The sequence below is a fragment of the Papio anubis genome, chromosome 1, assembly GCF_008728515.1.
Source record: "Papio anubis isolate 15944 chromosome 1, Panubis1.0, whole genome shotgun sequence".
Classification (NCBI taxonomy): domain Eukaryota; kingdom Metazoa; phylum Chordata; class Mammalia; order Primates; family Cercopithecidae; genus Papio; species Papio anubis.
In genome coordinates, this window is record NC_044976.1 from 55356356 (window position 1) to 55382595 (window position 26240).

At 42.6% G+C, this 26240-nt stretch overlaps 1 protein-coding gene across 2 annotated transcripts in view; it reads right to left on the bottom strand.

Annotated features, from left to right (window-relative positions):
* Positions 1–26240, bottom strand: part of C8B (complement C8 beta chain) — a 37527-nt gene that overhangs the window by 7080 nt on the left and 4207 nt on the right. For both annotated transcript variants that reach the window (XM_021942085.2, XM_021942091.2), the window contains 8 exons: positions 24149–24305; positions 20891–21032; positions 18816–18957; positions 16169–16301; positions 13666–13863; positions 9949–10189; positions 7820–7948; positions 5041–5204 (listed from right to left, as the gene is read on the bottom strand). In XM_021942085.2, coding sequence (XP_021797777.1) covers positions 5041–5204; positions 7820–7948; positions 9949–10189; positions 13666–13863; positions 16169–16301; positions 18816–18957; positions 20891–21032; positions 24149–24305 — 1306 coding nt within the window. The remainder of the gene's footprint in view (positions 1–5040; positions 5205–7819; positions 7949–9948; positions 10190–13665; positions 13864–16168; positions 16302–18815; positions 18958–20890; positions 21033–24148; positions 24306–26240) is intronic.

Consider the following 26240-nt stretch of genomic DNA (forward strand, 5'->3'; position numbering starts at 1 on the left):
ACCTGTTAACACTGTGGTCTGTTCCTTTCAGTGTATATTTTTGGGGAGATAGATGGACCTATCCAAAGGATGAATAGGTAACTATTTACACCAAATTGGTGGCAAAAGGGCAATTTTATATCTCACTTTCTTCACTTATCATCAGAATATGAGCATTTTCCCACATGATTCCATCGTCTTTGATAAAATGGCTTCTCACAGCTTCAGAGTATCCTTCTATATGGATGAGCCACAATGTATTCAACTCTTTTTCTATTCTTGAGCCTTTAGGACTCAAGAGTTTCCTTTCTTTCTTTTCCATTTTGCTACTTCAAATAACAAACGAAGACATGCCTTTACACATACATCTTTACCAACTTGTCAAATTATTTCTTTAGTAGATTTTTGCATTGGGGGTTGTTGGATGAAAAGCTATAAGCATTTTTAATATATTGGATATATCCACTTAAATTCTGTTCCTAAAGAATTGTATCAGATTATATTCCCATCCTATTTGACAGAAATATCCATCTCATCACAGTCAATTCCAGTGACTATTGTAGACTTTTAATCACTGTCCATTTGATAGGTAGAATATAATATTGTAGTTACTTTAATTTTTATTTTTTATGATTACAGAAGTTAAACATTTTGTATCTTTATAAACCAACTGAGAAGTGTTCATCTCCTTTGAGATGTCTCTTTCTTCAAAACTATCTTTCCTTACATATTAAGGATCACATTTGTGGTAAAATTTTTTTTGATGTGTTATCAGCCATTTAGTTATATTCGAGGGTTTTCTTTGTTTTTTTCTTTTTCTTTTTTCTTTTTTCTTTTTTTTTGGAGACAGAGCCTTGCTCTGTCACCCAGGCTGGAGTGCAATGGCACCATCTCAGGTCACTGCAACCTCAACTTCCCAGGTTCAAGAGATTCTCCTGCCTCAGCCTCCCGAGTAGCTGGATTACATGTGCCCGCCACCAAACCCAGCTAATTTTTCTATTTTTAGTAGAAATGGTTTTCACCATGTTGGCCAGGCTGGTCTTGAACTCCTGACCTCACGTCATCCACCCTCCTTGGCCTCTCACAGTGTTGGGATTACAGGTGTGAACCACCGCACCTGCCGGATTTTCCTTTTTGAAATTCAGAATTTATTTTTGCAGGTGAGCTTTGTCGGTCCAAATCCAACATTGTCTTTCCAGGCATATGCTGCCACAACATTTATATTTTAAGCACTCTCTGGACCAGAGTAATTTGCTTTGAGAAAATCTTTGAATAATTTGCTTTGAGAAAGGTATGAGGGTCATTATTACAGTTTATTAAATACTTCAGCTTCTTTTCTTTCTGGGCACATGGTAAGGCTGCCATTCTTGCTCTCTTTGAAGGCAGGTTTGCAACGTGACTTGTTTTAACCAGTGACAGGTGAGAAGAGAGTGTCACTTCAAGGTCGAGGCTTTCCAGACAGAGTGAGGTGACTTGTCCCACTCTTTTATTATCACTGCTCTGGTGATCTTGGGAGCACATGGCAAGATGCAGCCCCATCATCTGGATCTGTGAGCAACTACATGGAGCAAATGCCCCTTGCCAACACACTTTGGACATATGTGATTGAGAAACAAGCTTTGTGGTACCAAGCTACTGAAATGTGGAGATTGTTTCTCTGCATCAGGACGTAGGCTATCCTGATCTCTGTGTGAGTACCATATATTACCACATTTTTTCCCTCCTGCCCTGGGCGATGCCAGTGATTCATACAATGGCTTCTCCACCAGCATAGGACCCAGCCCACAACCTAACTATCCTGACTAGCATAGAAATGTACATGGATGACAGACTTTGTGACTAGGATTACCAGTTAAAGACAGGACATTCAGTTATATTTTAATATGAGATTAAAAAACAAATATATATATTTTTAGTTTAAGTATACCCCATGTGATATTTGGGAGATACTTACACTAAAAAATTATTCCTTATTTATCTGAAATTCAAATTTAACTGAACTTTCTGTGTTTTCATTTGCAAAATCTAGCAACCTTTTATGTGACTCCTTTACTATCTAAAATCTCTTTGGAATTCTTCACCCATTAATGACCATTTCACTAGGCCACAAGTTTTTCCCTCAAGACTCCATAGTTGTTGCTCCACTCTCTTTAAGCATTTCACACTGCAAAGAATTCTAGGGCCAGTTTGACTTTTATTCCTGTAGGATATATTTGTTCCTAAAAGTAAACACTTTCACCAGGATGTGTTTCGGTTTTGTTTTGTTTTCAGTACTTTGGCTTAGTTTTCAATGAGCTGTTCATTCTGCATTATCAGCTCAGGGAAGATTCTCTTCTTATGTTTTTGATTAATGTGTTTTCACATTTAATCTTGTCTCATTGTTAGGAAGAAGTCTCTGTGTTTTAAGCTTTCTACTCCTGTACTCTCTGTCCATCATATTTCTTTTCTGCCATTGTTTTAATCTCCCTGTCTCTTGCTTCTGCATGATAAGAACATGTTTATAACACCTTCCACATCACTGTCTCAATTTTCTGCAATGTCAGTTCTGTCCTTTATAGCTTCCAATGTGGGCTTTAATTCTGCTATTGTATGTTTGGTTTCCTGTATTCAGTCACTTGCTTTTTCACCTGATTAGTGTCTAAACACCTCAACTTTTATTTCATAAATTCTTCTTTTCCTTGAATTTTATGATAATCACAGAAAATGTATTCTAAAATTTACTTCTATTTTTCTGTGTTTTTAGACATCATGATTTCCTATAGCATGAACATAACTTCAATCTTTTCTGTTCAAAAATATCTTTTTATGTTCATTGCTGTCTCTTAAGTCTTCTTTGAACAAAGAGCTAACTATGTGTAAAGTTTACCACTAAACATTAAGAATGGGTTCCTCTGTGGTCTCCTTCCCTGCCTACCTGCTTCTATAGAAATCATGTTTTAGGCCTTGATCTTGAAGACTGGTTTACATAATTAAGCCTTGGCTGAAACTATTGCCTCTAGAAATTGCTTGGCTACTGGGCTCTGCTGTCCTGAAATCAATTGCCAGTCCAGCTACCTGGTAAGCTGGCTTTGCGGAGATGAATTTTCTGACATAATGTGAAGCCATCTGCAGTTTTCTCTTGCCAGAAAAAAATGCATGTGAGAGTGGCATGCCCAGAGTGTATATTTCCAACTCAGGGTGGGAAGGTACAGAGGTGTGTGAAAACCTTCAACACTCCTGCCTCTTCCACTCCTGCAACACACCCAAAACATCCCTGATTCTCCAACACATCCCACATCACATCACATGCTTGGCATTTGACATTCCCAGTGCCCAGGTAGGCACATTCAACTGATCTGAGTAACCAGGGCATTCCTCTGGTTCTCAGTTTTTTAAAAAAGATTCAGGTAAGATATTTCAGGAAAAAGAGATAAAGGCTAGGGATCTATTTTCCCTTGAACTCTGTTCTCTCCCATGATGAGCTGTGATGCCCACCAATGTCATCATGGCATCAGCCAAGCCCAGATTTCTCAGGAGCTCCTGCAGCTCAGCTGATTTTATCCTTCTCATGTTTGCCAGCAACTGTACCCTAAGTGCCACTGCTGAATAAGTGCAAAGGAGAGGGTTTGAATGGCAGCCTTCTTGTTCTGCAGAAACTATGCATTCGACATGCAAATAAAGAAATCACCCAGACTGGGGACTGCAGAGTCTCTCATCAGAGGTCCAGCCCCTCAACCCTCTACCTTGATTGCAAGGTGGGATCTCCAGCAGGTGGGTACTGGCACATAATAACTGTACAGACACTGGCAAGAAGAGCATGGTGTTAAGTTGTGCTATGGGCACCATGCAGAAGTACCCACAGGCAAGGGCCTACCATCGCTGATGTGTATGACAGTCCTGGTCTAACAATCATCTTTTTAGTTTAACATTGTAAATCTCCTCTAGTTGGGGTGACAGGTGGTTAAGATCATTATTTTTTATTCACCAAACCCACAGGAAAGTCTAGAGGGGAGGGAAGAAGTCAGTCTTTTGTTTCAACCTAATAGACTCTTGAGCAGCCAAAAATGGATACAACCTCCCTAGCCCTTGATTTTTCTCAATCACAACATGGAGATAAGAATAATTAATTTGCAGACCAGTGTGGGGATTAAATAAAATAACATTTCTATATGTTAGATGAAAAAACATTTATAAAGAGGGTCATGAATATATTAGGTGCTCAAGACATGTTAGTTGTTGTGATGTCTTATCCTGTCCTGTAAAATAGTTATGTGTGTGTGTATCTTACTGTCCCTCATAGATTGTATGTTTTATCCTTGCATCTTCCTCTATTTTTCCCTAGTACCTTACTTCCTGTAGCATAGCAGGAATTTAGCAACTATTTGTTGGTTGAATGCATAATGTTTAACGAATAAATAACTAAATGAGTGATTCTCTGGTGAAATAAAAGGAACATTAATTTAATTGATTAAATTTTAATGAAATTAATATTTCTTTTATTTCACTAGAGAGGCCAGAGGCCAGGAACAGTGGCTCACACCTGTAATCCCAGCACTTTGGGAGGCAAAAGTGGGAGGATCACTTGAGGTCAGGAGTTCAAGACCAACCTGGGCAACATAGCAAGACCCCATCTCTAAAAAAAAAAAAAATTTAAATTAGCCAGGTGTGGTGACAAGCACCTGTAACCCCGGCTACTTGGGAGGTTGAGGCAGGAGGATCACTTGAGCCCAGGAGTTGGAGGCTGCAGTCAGCCAAGATCATGCCACTGAACCCCAGCCTGGGCAACAGAGCAAGACCCTGTCTCTGAAAAAGAAGAAGAAGGAGCAAGCTAGAATTAGAAGCTGATTGTTAGTTTCTTTTAGTAACTTGGGGCCCAAGTGAGAGGGAGTCAAGGGTCTCTAAGTAGTACTGAGCAATGTATTATAATTTATTTATTTCAAATATATTTTTTACTATTGTATATGTGTCTCAAAATTAAGGCCTGGGTCTTAGTGATCTCTGCATTTTATACCTTGGCTTATGGTAGGTCCTCAGAAGCTATTTTCCGGGTGGAGGAAAGGATGGTAGAGCAGCATTGTGTACCTTAATTTTGATGATGGCTGGGTTGTACTGCACAGCATCTCCCCACTCCTGCATCAGGTCTGCCGTCGGCAGCTCCTGGTACGCCAGGGTGGTGATGTGCTCACTTGCCCCTCCTCGTACCAGGACCACCAAGTCCTCCACCATGGTGTCCCTCTTGTTTCTGTCTGGAATGGACACAGAGAGCTAGCAGGTCACAGAGGCTACCCTTCCGCCCCCTATAATTTACTGCAACTCAACCAACAATTTGGGTACATCATATTCACTGAGCTTGTCTGAGAGATGTGGGTAGACCAGATACCTCCTTGCCCACAGGGCAGTCATGGTGCATGGGGCAAAGGGAAACTCACCTATCCATAGGCAACACAAATTGAGGGCAGGACAAGAAAAAGACATTTATCTTGAGCAACTGTAAGTGCTAGTTACTGAGTAAGTTTATGGAAGATAGATGATAGCTAGATTAGATAGATAGATAAAGAGCTAATAGGTAGGTAGATAGGTAGATAATAGACTGGCAAATAGGTAGGTAGATAGGAGAGTAGATAGGAAGATAGATGATAGTTAAGTAGGTAGATAGGTCATAGGAGATAGATAATAGATTGGTAGAAAGATAGAAAGATAGATAGATAGATAATAGATAGTAGATAGATAGATAGATAGATAATAGAGAGACACACAGAGAAGTAGATGGATAGATAGAGAGATAGGATATGATATTTTCTTTTACCAGACAGCAATTTTAGGAGCCCAGCATTATTAGCTCTACTTCACAAATTATGAAACTCATACCTGGAATTGTTAAGTGACTTGCCAAGGCCCACACAGCTAGTAGCTGATAAAGATAAATTTTAAACAAGGTCTGTCTGGTTTTATAGCCACTGTTCCTTGGTCAAATAACTTTCCTCTCCCCAAACTGGCTCCTGTAGGTAGAGTGTAGTGGAGCTCACCTGGGGGAAACTGGGTTCATCCTCTCCTCCACTCACCCTGCACACCTTGATCAGGCATGAGTCCAGCTATGACTTTGTCTAGCCTTGTGGTTTTGAACACATTATTTATACAGTATGAGATTTCTTTTTTGTTCTCATCTGCAAAGTGGATACTCTGCATCCATGTAAAGAATAAATAGTATATTAACAGCTAATAATTCTTGATTATTTATGTGTCAGTCACTAATCTAAGTGCTGTACATGTATGAATGCATTTAATCTTCACTACAAAATAGTAGCTATATAATCCTCACTGTGCAGGTAAGAAATCGGGGGGAGATGAAGGTACTTACCGGACAGTCCTGTCCAGGCCTTACGTTGTCTCACTTCTTTGTGTGAGATGACAATTGTGGGAAAATGTATAAAGCCTGTGCTAAGCACGTAGTAGACACTTGCTAAACAGTGGCCACGATAAAGCAATTATTATTTTGACTTCTAGAGTTGCCCAGAAAGCCCTCAATCATATCAGTGAGTTATTTCCATTCTAATGTGTCTATGTCCCCAGTGCCAAAAGAACTGGTGTAAAACAGCCCAGCGTGGTGGCTCACGCCTGTAATCCCAGCAGTTTGGGAGGCCAAGGTGGGCAGATCACTTGAGGTCAGGAGTTTGAGACCAGCCTGGCCAACATGGTGAAACCCTGTCTCTACTAGAAATACAAATATTAGCCAGGCGTGGTGGTGGGCGCCTGTAGTCCCAGCTTTTGGGAGGCTGAGGCAGAAGAATCCCTTGAACCCGGGAGGCGGAGGTTGCAGTGAGCTGAAATCATGCCACTGTACTCCAGCCTGGGTGACAGAGTGAGACTCCATCTCAAAAAAACAAAAACCAAAAAAGAACTGGTGTAAAACAGCTCCTCAAGTCTGAGCCTGCAACACCTGAGCAGCATTAAAAAGTAGGGGGCGTCTCCACCAGGCATGGTGGTTCATGCCTGTAATTTCAGCACTTTGGGGTGCCAAGGCTTATAGACGGCTTAAGCCCAAGAGTTTGAGACCAGCCTGGGCAACATGGCAAAACCCGTCTCTATAAAAAATAAAATAATAATAATAATTAGCCGAGCATGGTGGCATGCACCTGTAGTCCCAGCTACTCAGGAGGCTGAGGTGAGAGGATTGCCTGAGCCCAGAAGGTGGAGACTGCAGTGAGCTGAGATCACGCCATTGCACTCCAGCCTGAGCAACAGAGTAAGACTCTGTCTCAAAAAAAAAAAAAAATGCTGGGGAAGGGGAAGGGGAGGAGTCTTCATCAATGGCCAACAGGAGTATAAACTGGTGCAGCCATTTTAGAAAACAACTTAGCATCATCCAGTCAAATAGAAAAAGCGCACCCTCTAAAACCCAGCAGTTCCAGTCCTATGTGTACTCCCTGGAAAGAGCCTTGTACATGTGTACCAGATAACTATGTAAGATGTTCAGAGCAGCATTGATTATAGTTGCTTGAAAGAGGAGATAAAACAAGTGTTCATCAATAGTAGAATGGACAAAGAAAAAGTGGTATATTCAACAAAATAGTATGCAGTGATAGAAGTGAACTAACTATAGTTATACACAAAAACATTATGTTGAATGGAAAACACAGGACTGGAAGGATTATAGTCCATCCATATAAAGCTCAAAAATAAGCAACATTAAGTCATGTTAGTTGGTGATATGTTAGGTGGTAAAACTATAAAAAACAGAAGGACATACTTAGCATAGAAGTTGGGATAGTATTTGTCTCAAAAAGGGAGGGAGATGGAATCACCGGAAGCACTAGGAGGATAAACATTGTAAGTGTGGAAGTCACAAGCCCCTGTCACTCACCTTTTATTTCATTCAGAATACCTCTGCATTTGCCTATGGACACACCTAGCTTGACATAGACCTCTTCAATGGCACCACCAATTTTAAAATCATTTTTGGCACAGGCGTGGACGTTGTTAAGAGTATAATCTGAAGAAAGCAAGGAAAAAAGTCCATGACATAAAACATAATTCATTCTGTCCCTTTTCGTATGATCCAGTCCAGAGGCCTAGCTCTTGTTGGATGTCACAAGGACTCGGGTTCAAATAAATAGGTCACCAGTCTGATAACAAGAAATGCAGGCAGCAACTGGCACCAGGGCAGAGACTTCGTAGAGCTCAGACCCAACTTCCCCTCTCAGCCTCCCCGCAGTGCTCTCTGAGGACTTTTGCTGACTTTGAAAGAGGGGAAGTGCTCAGAGTCATTTTCTAAAAATTTGATCTTACTGATTCTCTAGGGATAGATCCAGTGAGTACAGAGACTGTTACAATCTGCCTGCCCTCCCTGACCCACTCTTCTCCAATCTTTGATAAAGTAGAAAAAGTTTGTTAGTTAATTAGTTGAGAAAATGTATATAAAAAGTAAGGCATAGTATCTGGCAAAGAGGAGAGGCAAATTTCCCTGATTTCTTCTTCATTTTTGGACTATTTCCTACTTCTTCCTCTCTAATTCTCCCTGAGGTATCCTCCTCCCCTGGTCTTGCTGAAATTCCAGACGTGACTTATAAGCACCTCTCTGAGCACTTTGAGGCCAGTTCAGGGAGAAAAGAGCAACTTTGACCACCAGGGCTGTCTAGCAATGTTGGTGTAGATCAGTTTTTCCCAAAGTGCATGTCTTGAAACATGAATCCCATGAGATGGTAGCAGATGTTATGAGAAAAGGAACTTCTGTGGTCAAGAAAGTATGACAGATGTTGCATCAAAATAGGTAGAGAGGTCATTTTATTGGAGTACATTTGTGAAACTTTGAGAGTGGAATCAATTATGTGTTTTCCCAACTTATTTAATTATTAAGCCCTTTTATGGGAAGCAGTTTGAGGAACAGTGGAAAGCACTTTTGAGATCATTTTTATGCAGGAAGGTACCTCTGATTTTGACAAGACTGAGGCCACACTGTATAAATTTACATTGTGTACCATGAGTCGTCTTGCAAGTACATGGACTGGTAATCAAGCCCTGCTCTGCGACTGCAATCTGTGTGACCTACAGCAGTTCACTTAACCCAACAAGTGCCATGTCATAGGAAAGGATATTGGGTTGGAAAGCAGCAGACTTGTAGTTGACTGGAGTTGGAAAGAGCTGGGATATCTGTATGAAGATGAATTATAGGGGAGGGGTGGGGGTGGAATATTAGTTTGGAGGCCACAGTAATAATCTGAGACCTTGCTATGTAAACTATGGTCTATCAGCCAGCAGCATCAGGATCACTCCAAAGCTTGTTAGAAATGCACTCTCAGGTCTCACTGTAAACCCACTGAATCAGAATCTACCTCCTCCAAGATTCATACTTGATTCACATTCACATTAAACTTTGAATGTGAAGGTCTGGTCATGGGATGAGGCTACGGTGGTAATAGGAAAAATAGGAAATATAATTTGGAGGTAGAGCTGATGGATTTTAAGAAAAGAAAAACAATAGATTTGAAGACAAGAAAAATAATCAAGGTTGACTGCTAGTTTTATGGCTTGAGCCACTGGTTAGATGGTGGAACCATTTCTGAAATGTGGATGACTAAAGAAGAAACGTATTGGAGAAAGAAAGTCAAAAGTTCTCTTTGGGCACATGTTCAGCTGGTGAGGGTTGTTACACATTCACATGGAGACATCAAAGAAACATTTCAACATAAACTCTTGGGTGCAGGAAGAGATCCAGGATGGATCCAGGAAGAGATCCAGGAGTTATCTGCATGCTGAAGGTATTTAGAACCATGGGATTGGATACAACTTCATAGAGAGAAGAGCTGTAGAAAAGAGAATGGCCTAAGGAGTTAGGCAGAAGAGGACTGACATTGTCAATCAAAAAGAGGAGGAAGAGAAATCTGCAAATGACACTGTAAAGGTGTAGCCAGGAAGGTAGAAAGAAAACTACAAGTTCCACTTAGGACACTTTCCCCAGCTTTTAGGAAAGCCATGGTCCCTTGGGCAGTGTACCTCCTCTCTCCATGGCCTCTTTGTTCATAACGAGGGTGTATTCATAAATGCCCCCAAGCACGGCCTCTGTGATGTAGTGGGTCCCAAAATCACGGAAGAGATCTCTGTATTCCCCGTAGCTGTACTCCAGGGGCAGCCGCTTAACTCTCTGAAGGAACTCGTAATGGAGCATGAGGCTTCTGGGTTTCAGCTTGTAATGTGCTACTTCAAGGTCAGAGCGTGCATGCAGAAATACGCTTTTCTAAATGAAATACCAACATGGGAAAACCAGACCTTTAAAGTTAGGAATCTGGAACGAGAAGATGAACTTTACAAATACCATCCGATGTTCTTGGCCCGGGGTCATCACTCTTATGATTCCTTTAGGATACTTGAGAGAAGACAGCCTCTTTGACAAGCTTTCAATGCTCATAAATATTCTGACATCCTGTTCAGCTTGGAAGAGCTTGCTCTTAACTCACCTCTTTACTGAAGAGAATAAGGACTGGGAAGGGTAACAGAAGCAGGCATGGCAGGGAGCAGCTGGAGGGCATGGGACCTCTCTGATGGGACCTCTCTGATGGGACATAAGATTTGCTAACCTGCAAAAGTGCCCGCTTTGCTGATACCTTGTAAACTCTGAAAAAAAGCCACACAAGAAAGAGTAAAAGTGGTGCTTTAGGAAAACCAGCAATGACAGCGTATGGCAGGAGTCAGCAAAATACAAGCCTCATACCAAACCCAGTGCCTGTACTTGTAAATAAAGTTTTATTGGAACACAACTGCATCCATTTATTTACATATGGTTTACAACTGGCGTTACACTCCAATGGCAGCGTTGAATAGTTGCAACAGAGACCTTGCAGTCTCACAAAGCCTAAAATAATTTATTATCTGGCTCTTTACAGAAAAAGTTTGGTGACTCTCCGTGTATGGAATAGACTGAAAGTTGCTGATGCCTGATGAAGTATAAACATCTAGAAAGTGTTAATACAACCCTAGGTGAGCATTCCCTATACTACTGTACAGGAAGAGAAAAAGAGGAAGGTGGCAAATGCCTGTGAGATATGTTCTGCCTAATCCTAAATCCTTCAGCTCAACAAAGCCATGCCAACTCTGCTGGTGCCTATTGCCCTGAGGCCTCATTTTGTCTCCTAGCCTGCTCTCGCCCCATTCTAGTCCTGCCTCAGTGACCTATGACCCTCTTCCTTCTCCCTTACCCTTCCTAAATAAGCAGTCACTAGGTACTCTGTTCATTATTTTTCTGAATATTTTAGGGTGCGTCTCCTTTTGCTTGCATCATTATAAAAGCCTCCTCCCTAATCTCCTTCCTTTCTCTAGCCTCCTTCAATGCCCCAATCAGAGTTGACACCCTAAAATTCAGATCGCATTATGACAATGCTTCTCTTAGCTTAAAGCAAAACCTTGCATGGCTTGCTGTTGCCTTCAGAATAAAATCAGCTCCCTTACTCTGAGTGTAAGACCATCACAATTTGTCCTCCAGTAGCCTCTCTGGCTTCAGCTTCTACACCCCTGAAGTTTTCCTCTCCATACTTTGCTACTTTCTACCAACCACGTATGTCAGCATTCATCCAATTTTCACTGTTCCCCAGGCCTGCCATTCTCTTTCATATTATTTTGCACATGCTGTTCCTTCTCCCTGAAATGTTATTTTCTCTCTTTTCTGCCTGACACATAACTACGTATCTTTTAAATCTCTGCTTTGCCATTGCCTCCAATTTGATACCAACCTGAAGGTCCCAGACACACCCTGGCACTCCCTTTTCTAAGATTGCATTGTACTTGCTTGCATTTCCTTTATAGCATATGCCATGTTGTATTATAACTGATATAATTAAGAATAATACGGCCGGGAGCGGTGGCTGACGCCTATAATCCCAGCACTTTGGGAGGCCAAGGCAGGCAGATCACAAGGTCAGGAGATCAAGACCATCCTGACTAACATGGTGAAACCCTGTCTCTACTAAAAATACAACAAAATTAGCCAAGCAGGTGGCACATGCCTGTAGTCCCAGCTGCTCGGGAGGCTGAGGCAGGAGAATCACTTGAACCTAGGAGGTGGAGGTTGAAGTGAGCCGAGATCATGCCACTGCACTCCAGCCTGGGTGACAGAGCAAGACTCTGTCTCCACACACACACAAAAATAATAATAATAATAATAATACACTGGCTTTCATGTTTGCTGCTCCTACTATACTGTGAACATGAAGGCAAGAATATTATCCTAGAGACTACAGATCCCTAGTCTGTCTTTAGGATAGAGCCTGGCCCAATGTTAGCATCCTGTAACTGGCAATTTGAATCAGGGAGCTGGAAGGCAGAGAAGGAGAGAAGGAAAAGGGGAGGGAGTAAGCAATAGGAAGCAGATGATATAATCAGATTAGCATCATAGAAACATTTCTTCATGCATGTGAAGGGGCAAGCTAGGAGACAGAGAAACCATTTAGTTGGGCACAGTAAGAGATGAAAGAACCTGGATTAATTAAGAGGTAACAGAAGTTAGTGTAAACAAATGTTGAAGAGTAATACTGAAGGATTTGGTAATCAACAGATGTGGACATGAAGCAGAAGTGAGAGCCAGATATGATTCTGGCTCAGTTCTTAGCCTGGAAAAGTAGAGAGAAATATGCCATTAACATCCATTGAAAATTTAGGAAGAAGACATTGCCTTGGAGTGTCAGCATGATGCCCAGGTGAGATGCTCAGAAGAGTGGATAGGGAAGGTCTGAAGTTTAACCAAGAGGTTAGAAGCAGTGATGAAGGCTCATAGCTTATCCCTGTAAAAGAGGAAGTGAGTTGAAGATGGTACCCAGGGGATATTGGAGAGTACCTAGAGAAGAGGGCCATGAATTAAATAAAGGACAGATGGAAATATTAGACCCAGGAAGGAAGCTGATAAGGAGCAGAAAGAAAGCAGGAGAAACAGGAGGGCAATGGTTTGGTCATCTCCACCAAGCACCCTAAGAAGTCAGAGAAGAGGTCTTGGGTGACATTCCAGAGAGGAATTTCAGCCAGATGTCTGGGATAAAAGTCAAATTCCTGTGGGTTGAAAAGTCTCCAGAGAAATTCTAGTCTTCAAACGTACATCTTAAGCTTATTGAAAACCTAAGGGAAAAGTGTATTAGAAAATGAAAGAAAATAATTATAGAAGGTTATCTCTGCTTGGTCTCTTCAAAAAGTAAGTTAGCTATTTTTTTTGAGAAGATTTCAAGACAACAGAAAGATAATCGGTTGTTAGAACTAGTAGTAATGTGGAATATAGACACATTTGAGGGCATGTCATTCAAAAGGATCCATAGGCTATAGCTGGAATGTCCCCTCCAAAACTCATGTTGAAATTTAATTGCCATTGTAACAGTTTTGAAAGGAGGCACATTTATGAGGTTATTATGTCACGAGGGTTCTGCCCTCATGAATAGTTTAATGCTGTTGTTTCAGGAGAGAGCTAGTCATCATGGGAGTGGGCTCCTGATAAAAGAACGAAGTTCAGCCCCCTTATGTACTTCCTCACCATGTGATGCCTTCTACCATGTTACGATGCAGCAAGAAGGCCCTCACCAGATGTGGCCCCTTGATCTTGGACTTCCCAGCCTCCAGAAATGTGAGCCAAGTAAATGTCTTTTCTTTATAAATTATTCATTCTGTGGTGTTCTGTTACAACAGCAGAAAATGGAGTAAGACAACATATACGTTTAAAAGCAACAAAGACATACTTACAGTATGAGAGAATCGTTTGGTTCTCCTAATATAATGTTTGCCTCGATCACTTTGTCTGCTGATACCAAGTTCAAATATTCCAGGTATTTTAAAACCAAAACTGAAACCAGAACTGCTTGCTGCTTTCTCTATGACATTGTGTTCAAAATCTGAGTACGATTCATATTCTTTCAATGAAAATTCGTATTTGCCTTGGGTCTAAAGAAGGAAAAAAAAGTGTTTTTTATTTCATTTGACTCAAATCAGTTCAATACCAGTGAGCAGACAGCCACTCTACTCCTACCATGTGCTGGATACTGAATTAGATGCTCTAGATACAGAAAAACCAGGGCCAATTTGTGTCCCCACCTCAGGACTTTTGGTTCAGTAGTAAAGACAGACCTGATCGATACCTTGGGTGGAAACTTAGAGGTTGGTTTTGATTTGGATTACAACTGGCAAAAATGCAGGGGAACATTCTGGGCTGTGGGCTCAGCTTAATTAAAAGCATGGAGGTGGGAAAGGGCAGGGTGTGCCCCAGGAACTGCAAGGATAGCAGTACAGTTCAATGAGAAGTTGAAACAGTGAGGAGAAAAGGGGGATATTGCGAGAAGATATTCTGGTGTCAAAATAGGCTTTTGAATTACTTGTCCTGAAATCTGGGCTTAATTCAAATACGACCCAGCAGAGGAAGTAGATCAAGCCTCAGGAAGATGATTTGGGACAGCCTGGTGGTTGGATTGGAAGGGAAAAATTTGGAGTCAGGGGGACATATCGATGAGGAGGCTGTATGAGCAGTGCAGGTGATGGTTGATGAGGGTCTGGTCTAAGGCAGTGGCTGGAGGATCAAGTGACAAAGGCAGGAAAGTGCCTTAGAGAGAACTTAGGAGAGCCCTTTGCTCGAAAACCAGTGTTCATGGCTTTGTGTGTAGGGAAACTGCCAAGGGTACTGCCTCGGGGGCCCTGGAGTGACCAGTCTCAAGTCACCTCCCTGCCCACAGCTCCCATCGGCTTCTGGATGCCTGCAATTCCCAGAGGAGGGTGCAACCACTCAGCTGCTACAAGGGGAAGGAGGAGCAGTTCAGACATAGTCTGCAGAGTGGCCACTGAGATGGCTGCATCTCTGCTCTTTCCTAGTCGGATGACTTTGGACAATTGCCTTGACCTCTCCATGCCTCAGTTTCTTCATGTGTAAAATGGAGGCGATAATGGTCCCTTTCATCAGGCTTGTTCTGAGGATTGGGCTTATACTTGTAAATCACAGCACGGCACCTGGCACAGCGCTCAAAGAATGTTGGTATGGAGAGCGGAGAGTTTACCACGTATGTCCTGCCTGAGTTAGGATCCACTTTCACCTGGATGGTAATGGCTGCTCTGAAATCCTCCCTTGAAAGTAGAGGTTTTGTGGATGGCACTGGACACCCTGATGGAGAGTGTGTTTGGCGCTAAACTAAATGTGTTCTTTCTTGGCTAAAAAGTGTGTTGGGGAGGAAGGGAAGGAGGAGTAAGAAGGAGCTAGCCTTCAAAATGGTGCAATATATACATTTTAAAGACAGGATCTTGCTTTGTCACCAAGCTGGAGTGCAGTGGTACGACCTTGACTCGCTGTAGCCTCAACCTCCTGGGCTCAAGCGATCCTCCTGCCTCAGCCTCCCAAGTAGCTGGGACTATAGACATGCACCACTACACCCGGCTAGAAAAAAGGGTGCAATTTTGGAAGTGGAAATTACTGTCAAGATCTTCTAGTTTCATCCACCAATTTCACAGATGAGAAAACTGAGGCCCAGAGTGGAAAAGGAACTTAACCTAAGGTAAAATTGGGACCTGTGGCAGAGCCAGTCCTGGCACCCAGTGTGTTCCCATCAGATCTCAAGTGTGTGTGTCCTACGGGCTATTTTAAACCCCACTGTCTGTGAGATGTGTTTCTAAGTTTGTACATTAATCATAATAGAGACTTATATTGGTAGAGCACTTCATAAAATGCTTAGAACAACGCCTGCTTTTAATAGGCAGGGATTTGATAAGAATGCAATAAGAGCAGCAACAAGAGTTAACATTTTCTGTGGATTCACCATTAAGCCAGGCGCTGTGCTAAATACTTACACACATTATCTCACTAATCCTCTCCCTGCAGGGTAGAACCTCCATAACTCCCAATTTAAAGATAGGAAAACAGAGGCTCTTAGTCTTTAGGATTGTACGGATGGTAAGTGGCAGAGCCACCAAGTCAGTGTGACTCCAGACCCTAAGCTTTATTTCTACCTTCAAGGTAGCTTTTGATGTTATGGTTTCTATTACTACTGCTCTACAATGGCCCTCGTGTTACTATATATAGCATGTCATCTTCCACACAATGTCTAAAGGAAGGAACTGCCCATTTTTACATATGAAGAAACTGAGGCTCTAAGAGAAAAGGGGATGTGTCCAATGTCACACAGCTAGCAGGCTGTCTGGCCGGGCCATGGACCCTGCTAACTGGGTGCTCAGCTGGGGCTCCCTCCATTGATACCTGGCTGTCCCTTACCTGTGGCGTATAGCTTTCCACATTGTAGGGCTTCCTAAACCTCGTGTTCAGGATGTAATGCGGGGAGCATCCACCCGCATAATACCTGTGGTCAAGAACTGAGCCTTCCAAACTATTTGTGAACACATTTATCCTGTGAGGAAGAGACAGAGAAGACGAAGAGGTTAGGGTTTGGGGTTGTTTAATCTTGATTGTCAGACCCTACTGAACGAAAACAAAAATTCCTTGGCACAGCCTTCAAGGCCCTTGATAGCTGGTCCAAACCAGCCTTCCAGCTTCATCTCTGGCCACTCTTAACCACAGCCACGTGCCCTAGTCCCCAGCCTTGTGAAGAGACTTGCTCTTGCTCCAGTCTACTCAGCTCCTTCCATGGTAAGAACTGTTCCCTGCGCCCAGAATGCCCTTCCACCCCGTCACTGTTTTATCTCTGACTTGTCTGTCAAGATTGAGCTCTGTTGCCACTGTGGTGAGAGGTTTCACTAACACTTGTGGCGCTTGAAGCCCGCAGCCCAGCTGGGTTAGGGGCCCTCATAACACCCTGTGCTCGCACCATTGTGCGTTTATTGTCCTGTATTACTACAGTTGCCTTGCGAGAGTTGGGTAGCATAGTAGGCAAGTGTGTGGACTTTGGAGCCAGACGTCTGAGATCTAATCTCTGTTCTGCCCCTTACTGCCCAGGTGACCTTGGGCAAGCCAATTAAACCTTGGGTGGCCACTTACTACCTCTGTGCCTCAGTCTGTTCTTTTGCAAATGGGGACCATGAAAATACTGCCTCATGGGGATGTTGTGAGGATCACATGTGTCAAGTTTATGAAGTCCTTAAAACACTGCTTGGTCCATGATAAATGTGCTATGTATGTATTTGTCATCCTCACTATACTGTGTGCTGTTTGAAGTGGCAGTTTTCTTAATTTCTGTACCACCCTCATCACAACCCATTTACAATGTTATTCACAATAATTACTGTTTACTGAGGGTGTAACTGGTGACAAACACAGCAGTGGGTAGCTACATGCATCATCTCATTAGTGTCCCTGCAACTCTGTGCAACAGATGTTGTCTCCATTTTAGAGAGGAAAAGAATCCAGCCCCTCTTTAGACATTATTTGTCGCTGCCTCCTAGAGCAAGCCTCCATTCTTGACCATCTCTAACTACTGAAATTTCTGTTTTTATTAAGAGTCTCTGTCTCCTATCAGCTTCCACTTATTGGCCTTGGTTCTGTTCCTTACCAGAATTATCTGGGGTCTCTTTCCCATGACATATTCCATGTATCAAAATAATGTATACATATTTATTTTCTTTAACAACTATAATGTGGTGCTGACTTTGTGGAGGCATCATCCTAATCAATTTACACACAAGGGCTCATTTAATCCTTATGAGGATTAGTCATTAGGAGGTAAGTATTATTATTATCCCCATTTTGCAGATGAGAAACATGAGGGTAACTGACTAACCCAGAGTCTCCCTGCCAGGAGAAGTTGGTGGGCTGGACTTTGAAATCTGACAGTGGAGCAAGAACAGAGTCTGTATTCTTCCCACCACACGAGCTGCCCAGCACCTCTTATATTAGTCACATTCGCTTATTCAATCTTCACAGCACTTTGAAAGAAACATGTTATTAACTTCCTCCTGCAGATGATAAAATTAAAGTTCCATGTAGACAAGTGCCTTGCCCGAGGTGTCCTGGCCAGTGAACCACTCTTTCTGTTCCCTCCTACAGGGTCCTGTCAGACCCTACTGCTGGCTCTGAATGTCTGCTATCCCACACTCTAGCTGGGTGACCCTGGAACTCACTCAACTTTCCTGGGCCTCAGTTTCCTTATCTGCAGTTTCCTTATCTCATATTTCCTTATAATAACTAGCTTATAAGGTAGTCCTGAGAGAAGTCTCCCACGTGAAGAGTCTCTAGTGACAACTTTAAAAATTGAGATTTGATGGGTTTTTTTAAAAAAAAGGTAAATCCCATTCAGGGTCACTGTTCCCCTCCCCAAGCTGTGTCTCATATGATGATTCCTAAAGCATATGAGGGGAAGGTCTCCCTTTTCCACCTGCAGGCTGAGAAGCTGCAAAATATGGCAGGAAAGTAAGGTGCATGCCAGGCCAGTGTGGCCCTTTCTGACCTTGCTCCTCTGTCCTTGCCAGAGGACTGGACCAACTCAGAGATCCCCAGAAGCCCTGGAAATCCATCCCTTCACTGTCTAACTGGAGACCTCTCTTCTCAGAGGGACTAATGCTGGGAGATAGGGAGACACCTGGAAAAAACCTACCTGCCAAGTTGTCAATGGGATCCAAGACCTAAGGCTTACAAAGCACCTAACATGGTCACACTGCAGATGTTAAAAAAAAAAAAAGCTCCCTCTGCACCCCAGCCCTCGCGGAGCAGCCTGCATGGTTTCCACACATGCACAGCTCTGTCCCAGTGTTCCAAACCAGCCCTCCTGATGCCTAGGTCTGTCTGTGGGACGTGTTCCTGGAGCAACTTGGAACTGCCCTCAGAGAGCAACCAGAAGCGTCACTTACAATACAGGCTTTTCTCAGAAAGGTGAGCGGGGAACTCTGTTTACATATGTATATCTCTATCCTCCAGAATTCCATTTAATGCTGTGCCTTCCCATCACCACCACAGAAAAATGGTCACTTACCCACTGGCCAGACTGCCAATTCCCCAGTATTGGTCCATTTCATGCTGACATTTTTTATAAATCCTTCTACAGTTTGCCTCATCTGACTGGTCTCCACAGTCGTTGTCCCCATTGCAAAGAAGTCTGCGGTTTACACACCTTCCTAGGATGGAGAAAGAGTATTACCCACAGCCACATGGTTGGCAAGAAAGGAACGAACAGAGTATAAGCACCTACTAGGTGCCAGACCTTTTGTCAGGTCTTGCATGCTGCCCTGTTTTAATTAATCAGCCCGTAACCAGATAGATTGGTTATGGCACTAACAGTTTACTCCTCTGTTGCCACCTCCCTCAGCAGAAGAAGTCAGGGTTGTATTCCCGAAAGCAGCAGGACAGTTTGGACTCTCTCTCCCTGGGGCTGGAAAGAGGGGGTGAGATGGGTGGGTCCTGTAAGTTGTGTGAGCTGCGCCACCTTCATGTTACTTAACCTCTCTGCCTCAATGTACTCACCTGTAAAATAGAAAAGTCATCATACCTATCCCATAAGGTTGTTCAAAATCTAAATGAGTAAATAAAACAGTACTGACTCCTAGGAAGTGCTGTGTAAGTGTTATCAGTACCATTCGTGTTTTTGAGGGCCAAGTGCACGTTAACTAGTAAATATTTGCAGCGGGATTGAAACATTTAACTGTCTAATCACAATTCTTCCCTCTAAACCACACTGCCTTCAACAACGTAGTCGTTTGGATTATGAAAAATTATTTGCACCCCTTTTGCTTCCTTTAAACTTCTTTTTTCCTGATTGATTTCCTTTCTTATTAGTATATTGTTGGGAGATAAAGTCCATAAGACAGGTAGTCCTATTTCCTCAGATATGTCTGGTCATTTTAAACCAATGTTCTTGGAGTGTTAAAAGCAGAAAAATAACAATCTGGCCTTCAAATGTTTCTTACCAGGCATTTAAACTAAAGCCTGCCCGAGTAACCATTATGGCTTTGGTCAGAATCATGGAACACTGGCCATAATGAGTCCATGGATATACTGTAAAAAAGTCTTTCAAATTTATTGGATAGAATTTTGCATTTGCAATAACCCTTGGAAATTGCTCTAAGAATCTCTAACTCTTTCTTGAAAAATCCCCATGCACAGTCCACATGGGTACAGTAAATGTGGAGAATTGCAACTCCCGTCTAGAAAATGTGGGTCAAAATACTCATTTTTGCTGGAGACGGAGAAATAGAGAAGCATCTGTTTGCTTGGATTCTCTGAATGAACTGAAAAGTTGTGTTTATTTAGTTTTGCAGCAGGTGATTATTCATTTGTGTACTCCTTCCTTCCTACCTTCCTTCCTTCTGTCAATCTATCCATCTGTCCTTTTTTCTTTTCTTCCTTTTTATAAACAATAATTTTTACTGGGTATATCATGGATTAGGGATCATCTTGGACTTAGTGATGCAGAAATGCAAATGACAGGAAATATCTTTCTAAAGATTTATCAGAGATAAATGACGCTAACGGCCCTCTGTAACCGTTCTAGATTTTGTCACATTCTACTTAACCCCAGACCTCTGAGAGAGCTAGGGGAGCCAACAGTCTACAAAGAGCTCTCATAGCTATGATGTCACTTGATGCTTATAACAGACTTGTAAGGTATTCACATCATCCCTAATTTTCAGTTGAGAGAGCCAAAATGCAGAAAGGTTAAGGGACTTTTCCTAGTCACAAAGTCAAAATACGACTCAACCCAAGATTTCTGACTCCAGCACACATAATTTTTATGTCTTTAATGTCAATGAATGTAATCTGAATTCTCAAATTGCCAATAGAAGCTTTTCCACTTACCTGCTATATGAAGAAGTAACCTCTTCAAGTCTCGATTTTTAAGGTGTATAATGAGGATAATCATAGCACCTACATTATAAGGTGATTTTAATAACATAATACATGTGAAAGGAGGTCAGAGATTGTAGGACAAGGAGGCCTCCTGAGCTGCCCCATGACCCTGATCTTGATCACTAGACATGGCCTGTCCCTTGGTCATCAAGAACCATTATCTCATTTCAGGTTTTCCCCTCTTACTCCTACGTTGATTTATACCTGTCTGTGCACATACAAAGCCTTCACATCGCACTTGACTTCTGCATGGTCTGTTGGTAACACAGTCTTCAACTTCCTTGTCAGAGAAGTTGCACGGTTCCCCATGGAACTGAGAGGGCCGGAGCAAGTAGGCATACCTGTACTGTAGTAGAGAGGAGCCAGGTGAACCAAGAGCAGAGCCTCAGATCTCAGGAGCTGAGGGATACTCTGTGTAAATGGGTCTTGAGCCAGGATTTGGGCTCCACAAGAGCATTGAAATGTCTGATTATCATTCCCCCAGCCCCTTGTGCTCCCCTCATTATATACACTTAAGGAGCTATGTTGTGATTGGCTGTTTGCCAGATGGTTTCTTCAATTAGTCTGTGAGCTCTCTGAGGGCAGAGACCTTGGCCTTGATCTCTGCTTCTGCAGTGATCAGTCAAGATTTGCTGAATGTGGGAAAGTCAGCCCATGCTGACTCCATGGACTCTGGAGTCAAAGATTAGTAAATGGACTCATGTAGCCAGTTCAATAACACAAAATAAATTATCTCTCAGCTTAATTACTCTACTGGGTTGATTCAAGTATTCCCCTTTATTCCTGAAGACATCAGTATATTATAAATGCAAAAACATGGGCTTTGGAGCTACAACTGACTCTGATACTTTATAGTCATGTGATATCAGGCAAATTACTTAATCTTTATGAATCTCAATTTACCCATCTGTAAAATAGGGATCATGAATCATCTAAATGTTCAGTTGTGAAGTTTAAATTATATAATTTCATTATGTTGTTGGATATATAGTAGGCATTCGATTTCTTGGACTTGTTTTTCTTTATTATTGCTTTTTAGCAGCCAATATTGCTATATCTCTACCATCTTATTCATTTATTCCAAAATGATTAAGCCACCCAGTGTTGAAAAAGGTAGATGTTATTGTTGCTTGCTTGTTTGGTCAATTTTACTGGTAATTGTATCCCCTAGCCTGTTCTCAAGGAGGTCACAGATGCTGGAGTTGGGCCCCAGGCAGTTGCAGCACAGTGCAATGAGTGCCATGACAGGGGAGGCAGAGTGCTCTGTACGCTCATCGGGAGTCCCCCATGCAAACTTAGGAGAAGCCCAAGTGGAAGGCTTTGGAAGAACTAAGTGACACCTCAGCTGAAACTTGATGGTTGAGTAGGAATGTCTGGCAGGTGTGAAGAACTGGTGAGAGTGGGGCACAGAAGAGTGATATGGGTGGAGGAAATTCCTAGATCAAAGCTGAGAGGACTAGAGAAGGTGTCCCGTGTTCCACAAAACATTAAAAAGATTCATCGTGGCTGGATAGAAGAGCACAAGTAGGAGAGTGGCCAGAGTGACAGGGAGACATAGACAAGAGCAGATAACACAGGGCCCTCCAGGCCTTGGGAAAGTGATTACAGGATTTTATCCTGGGGCAATGAGAAACTTCTTCAGAGGAAGAAAGTGATCAGATTTGGGTGAATTCCAAATGTTAGGTGCAGTCAAGATTTTAGTAAACAAAAGAGCACAGGAGGCAAGCCAGGATAGCAGCCCCTGCTTTGCAGGATGACATTAATGAGGCATAGTTATTACTTGTATGACATCTATACTTGGCCCTTGGAAATCCAAAAAAAGAAATGTAGATAACCATTCACCCATGCCCTTTGTACTTGCAGAGGGTCATTCTTTCTGGAAGGCAGAGCCTGTCAGGACAGGGACAAGGCTTGCAGAGAACACTGCGGGAGGAAAAAAAAAAAAAAAAGACTAAAAAGCTCCAGGCTCCAAAGGCAAAGCGGGCTCGAGGAGTGTGGAAGTGATGGAGGAAATACATCACCCAATCTGACTTGAGGGGCTTTGCTGAGCCCCCAGCCAGTGACCCTGCAGACAGGGATGATGACCAGCTGAGGGAATGTCTGCAGCAGTTTCTGAGAGAGGAGCTCTGGCTGCCAGGCTGAGTCATGCTGAGTCTTCCTAGTTTATGGTGCAGATGAAGCAATTATCCAGATAATTGGATCAATGCTGATAACTTCAGCAATAAAACCTACTTTGGGAACTGAATGATCCTGCTTGGCTCTCTCCATTGATCCAATTAACTGTGTGATTGTCCTGGGCCTACTTCCACAGCCTCTTTAGAGTCTAAGCCCATGGCTGATTTGGTTTCCCAAGGATCTGGGGAAATAGCAACCATTTTCTTTTCTCTGGCATATCTATTGTTCTCAGAACTAGGATCCTGGGTCAGCCCTTCTATGACAAAGGAGGTTGAATGACAGATATTGCAGAAACTGAGTGTGTTCACTGGTAGAACCCTAGACAAGGAACACTGGACAGTGGCCTGAGTTCGAGGCCTGCATTTACTACTAGGTGAACTCAAGAAGCCACTTACCTGCTCTGATTTCCTGTTTATCTACCTGTTTAACAGAAAGTGTAACAACAACCTTCCCTTCCCTATAGAGATATCAGAAAACAGAACAAGATCAAACACCACACATTTATGAAAAACCTATTCTGTGCCAGATATTGGTCTACACATTGAAGATGCAGAATTGAATCAGCCTTCACAAGTTCACTGTCTAGTGAAGGTGAAAAATAAGCAGCATGATGTGATAAATGCTAGGATACAAGATTAATAAGGAGCTATTGAAGCTCATAAAAGATTGCTTTATCCAACTGGAGGTAGGGCTGAGGAGGAGTCAAAAAGCTTTCTCAAAAGAGGCAGCTCCTGAGTAGAGTTTCAAATTGTGAATAGGTGTTAGCCAGTGAAGGAAGTGGGAAAAGTCACCCCACCTGAGAAAGCAGCATGAAGAAATGCCCAGAGAGAGTGAAGGCCAGAGTCATACAAGGGTCCAGTGTGCTGAAGATATAAGCTAGATTAGGTCATAGGGATCCTTGAAAACCATGATCCTGGACGTGATCCTAAGTGTCATCGGTAGACTGTGAATAGTTTCCAAGTGGGCAAAGACAACTCAGACATACACTGTGATTGCTTCCCCTGTTTCATGGTGAAAGATTGATTGAAAGAATAGGTTCAAGGCAGAGAGTCTAATTAGGAAGCTGGTAGAGTGAGAAAGGATGGGTGTGCTTGGAAAACACTGGAGAACCAAAGGAAAGAACTTATTGCTGCTTGGAAGCATGGAAGGAAAGGATGTGTTAATTAAGTTAGCTGACATTTATTGAGGGCCAACTATGTGCCAGGCACTGTTAACAATGGCTCAGCCAATCTTGCTGGGGACAAAGGCTCCTGGAGGCTTAGAGCTGTCCCAGGCCTGGTTGCTTACCCTTTTCTTCTGACAGGGGTCACATGTGGTCCAAGAGGACCAACTAGACAGCTCACAATCAATGGGCATCAGGGTAACATCCACATTCCGCATCTGTCGGCTCTTAGCAAAGCTCTTGTTGACTGCATTTGACTCAAAGGAATGTAGCCTTTCACCTCTAAAAGTCACCATGAGAGAAGAGAGTCACATATCAGAAGGGAATTAAGTATACATCCAACCATCTATTTGTACATTCAATAAATATATATTTGCTCACTTGTGCAAGGCTATTAGTTTATCATTCCAAGATAATTAATCCAACAAATATTTATTGAACATGTAGTAAGCACCTAACATTATGGCTAGCTCTCGTCAAAAGAGTATTGAACTTGGATCATAAGACAGTCCATTAGCAGCTGAGTGGTTGTGGTCTGGTTTTTTAACCTGTATGAGCTTCACTTTTCTCATCTATATAACGAGGATAATCAGACCTGCCACAAAGGCTATTTTTAGGATTAAAAATGATAGCACATGGGAAAACACTATAAACTCTAAAATGCTACAGCTATGCAAGGAACACAACCACAGCTAGATATATGATCTTAAGCAATTTACTCCCCATCTCTGGGCCTCTGTTTCATCCTCTGGAAAATCAGAGGTTTGGACTAGATTGTCTTTAAGGTATCTGTGCATGTTAAGAGTCTATGAAATATTTGCTGAGGACTAATTCAGGGTATTGTGCTACAGGGAATACCTAGAGGTATAAGACCAAGGTTCTGACTTCTGGAAGTCACAGTTTATCTCAGAATAGGAAAAGGGAAACATGTCTCACGTCCTAGCTCTATGGGACTTTATCCAGAGGGCAAGGATTTCCAGCATGCAGGCCCCATGGTTGAAGCTGTGCAGGTCCAGTGGGAGTCAGGAGAGCCCGGTGGTAGGGAAACAAGGAGGAGACTGGCAGCAGCAGTCCCATCGAGTGGTATAAGCCTGAATCATGGCAATGGTTGGGGAGAGAGGATGGGGAGAACCAACGTATGAGATATTTCTTATGTGGAATGGATGGCAAATGATGGATAAATGGGGAAGACGTGAGTTTCGGGTGGGGCATACTGAGTTCCAGGTGTCCTGAAACACCTACAGAGACTCATTTAGTAAATAGTTCCTATATGGGCTTGGATCTCAGGATAAGAGATTTGTGCTAGGTACAGATCTGACCATGAAAAGCTGTGGAAGAGGAAGAGATGGTTCTTGAGAGGAGAAGTGAGTGAAGGACAGTTATTCTTGGAAACCTCAGCACCACCAGCAGAGATAAGGCAATTCTTTTTGTTCATTTCCTGGAGCACATTGGGTTATGAGTGAATGAATGAGGATGCTAATTAACTTGCCTGGGCCTTCAGTTTCTTCCTCTATAATATGAAGAGTGTATGATGATTCTTATTTTTTCTTATAAATGAAAGAGTGCATTACACTGTAAGATTCTTTGTAATTTGTGTTCCTTTCCAAGGCACAAAAGGAGATGGGAAGACAAAAGAAATAGAGGTTTTGCTGAGCACCTATGACAGACATGTCAAGGCTGTGCTCAGTGGCCCAGCATCACCCATGCTACCTCCTCCTATTTTCACAGCAATGCTGGAAGGCAGCTCTGGAGCACTGCCGCCTGGGCAGATGAGTGAAGTGGCCCAGAGAGACAGTGACGCGTCCACCATCATGCAGCTGGTATGCAGTGGTGTTAGGATCTGAGCCAAGGTCTGTTAATCTCTGGAGTATATATGGGCTTTTTCCGTTGCCCCATGCTGCCTGGAAGGAAACAGGGCCAGCAGTGACTCCACCAATCTCTTCCAACCTCTATGTAAGGCCTCTTTCATTCCTATATCCAGGATTGAGTCATTAGGGAGAAGAGCATCACGTAGTTTTCACCATCTCATATACACAGGATGTCACTCCCGACAAGGTCATTAACAATATGTTCTCACTTGGCAAAAGTCCTAAAAAGAGGATAATATTAACTACAGTGAAATCCGTGTCCATGACCGCCCCAGAGACCAGCAAAAATCAATTGCCTAGTAAAGTTGGATCTTTAATGAAAGGTCAAAGACTACTGGAAACCACAGGT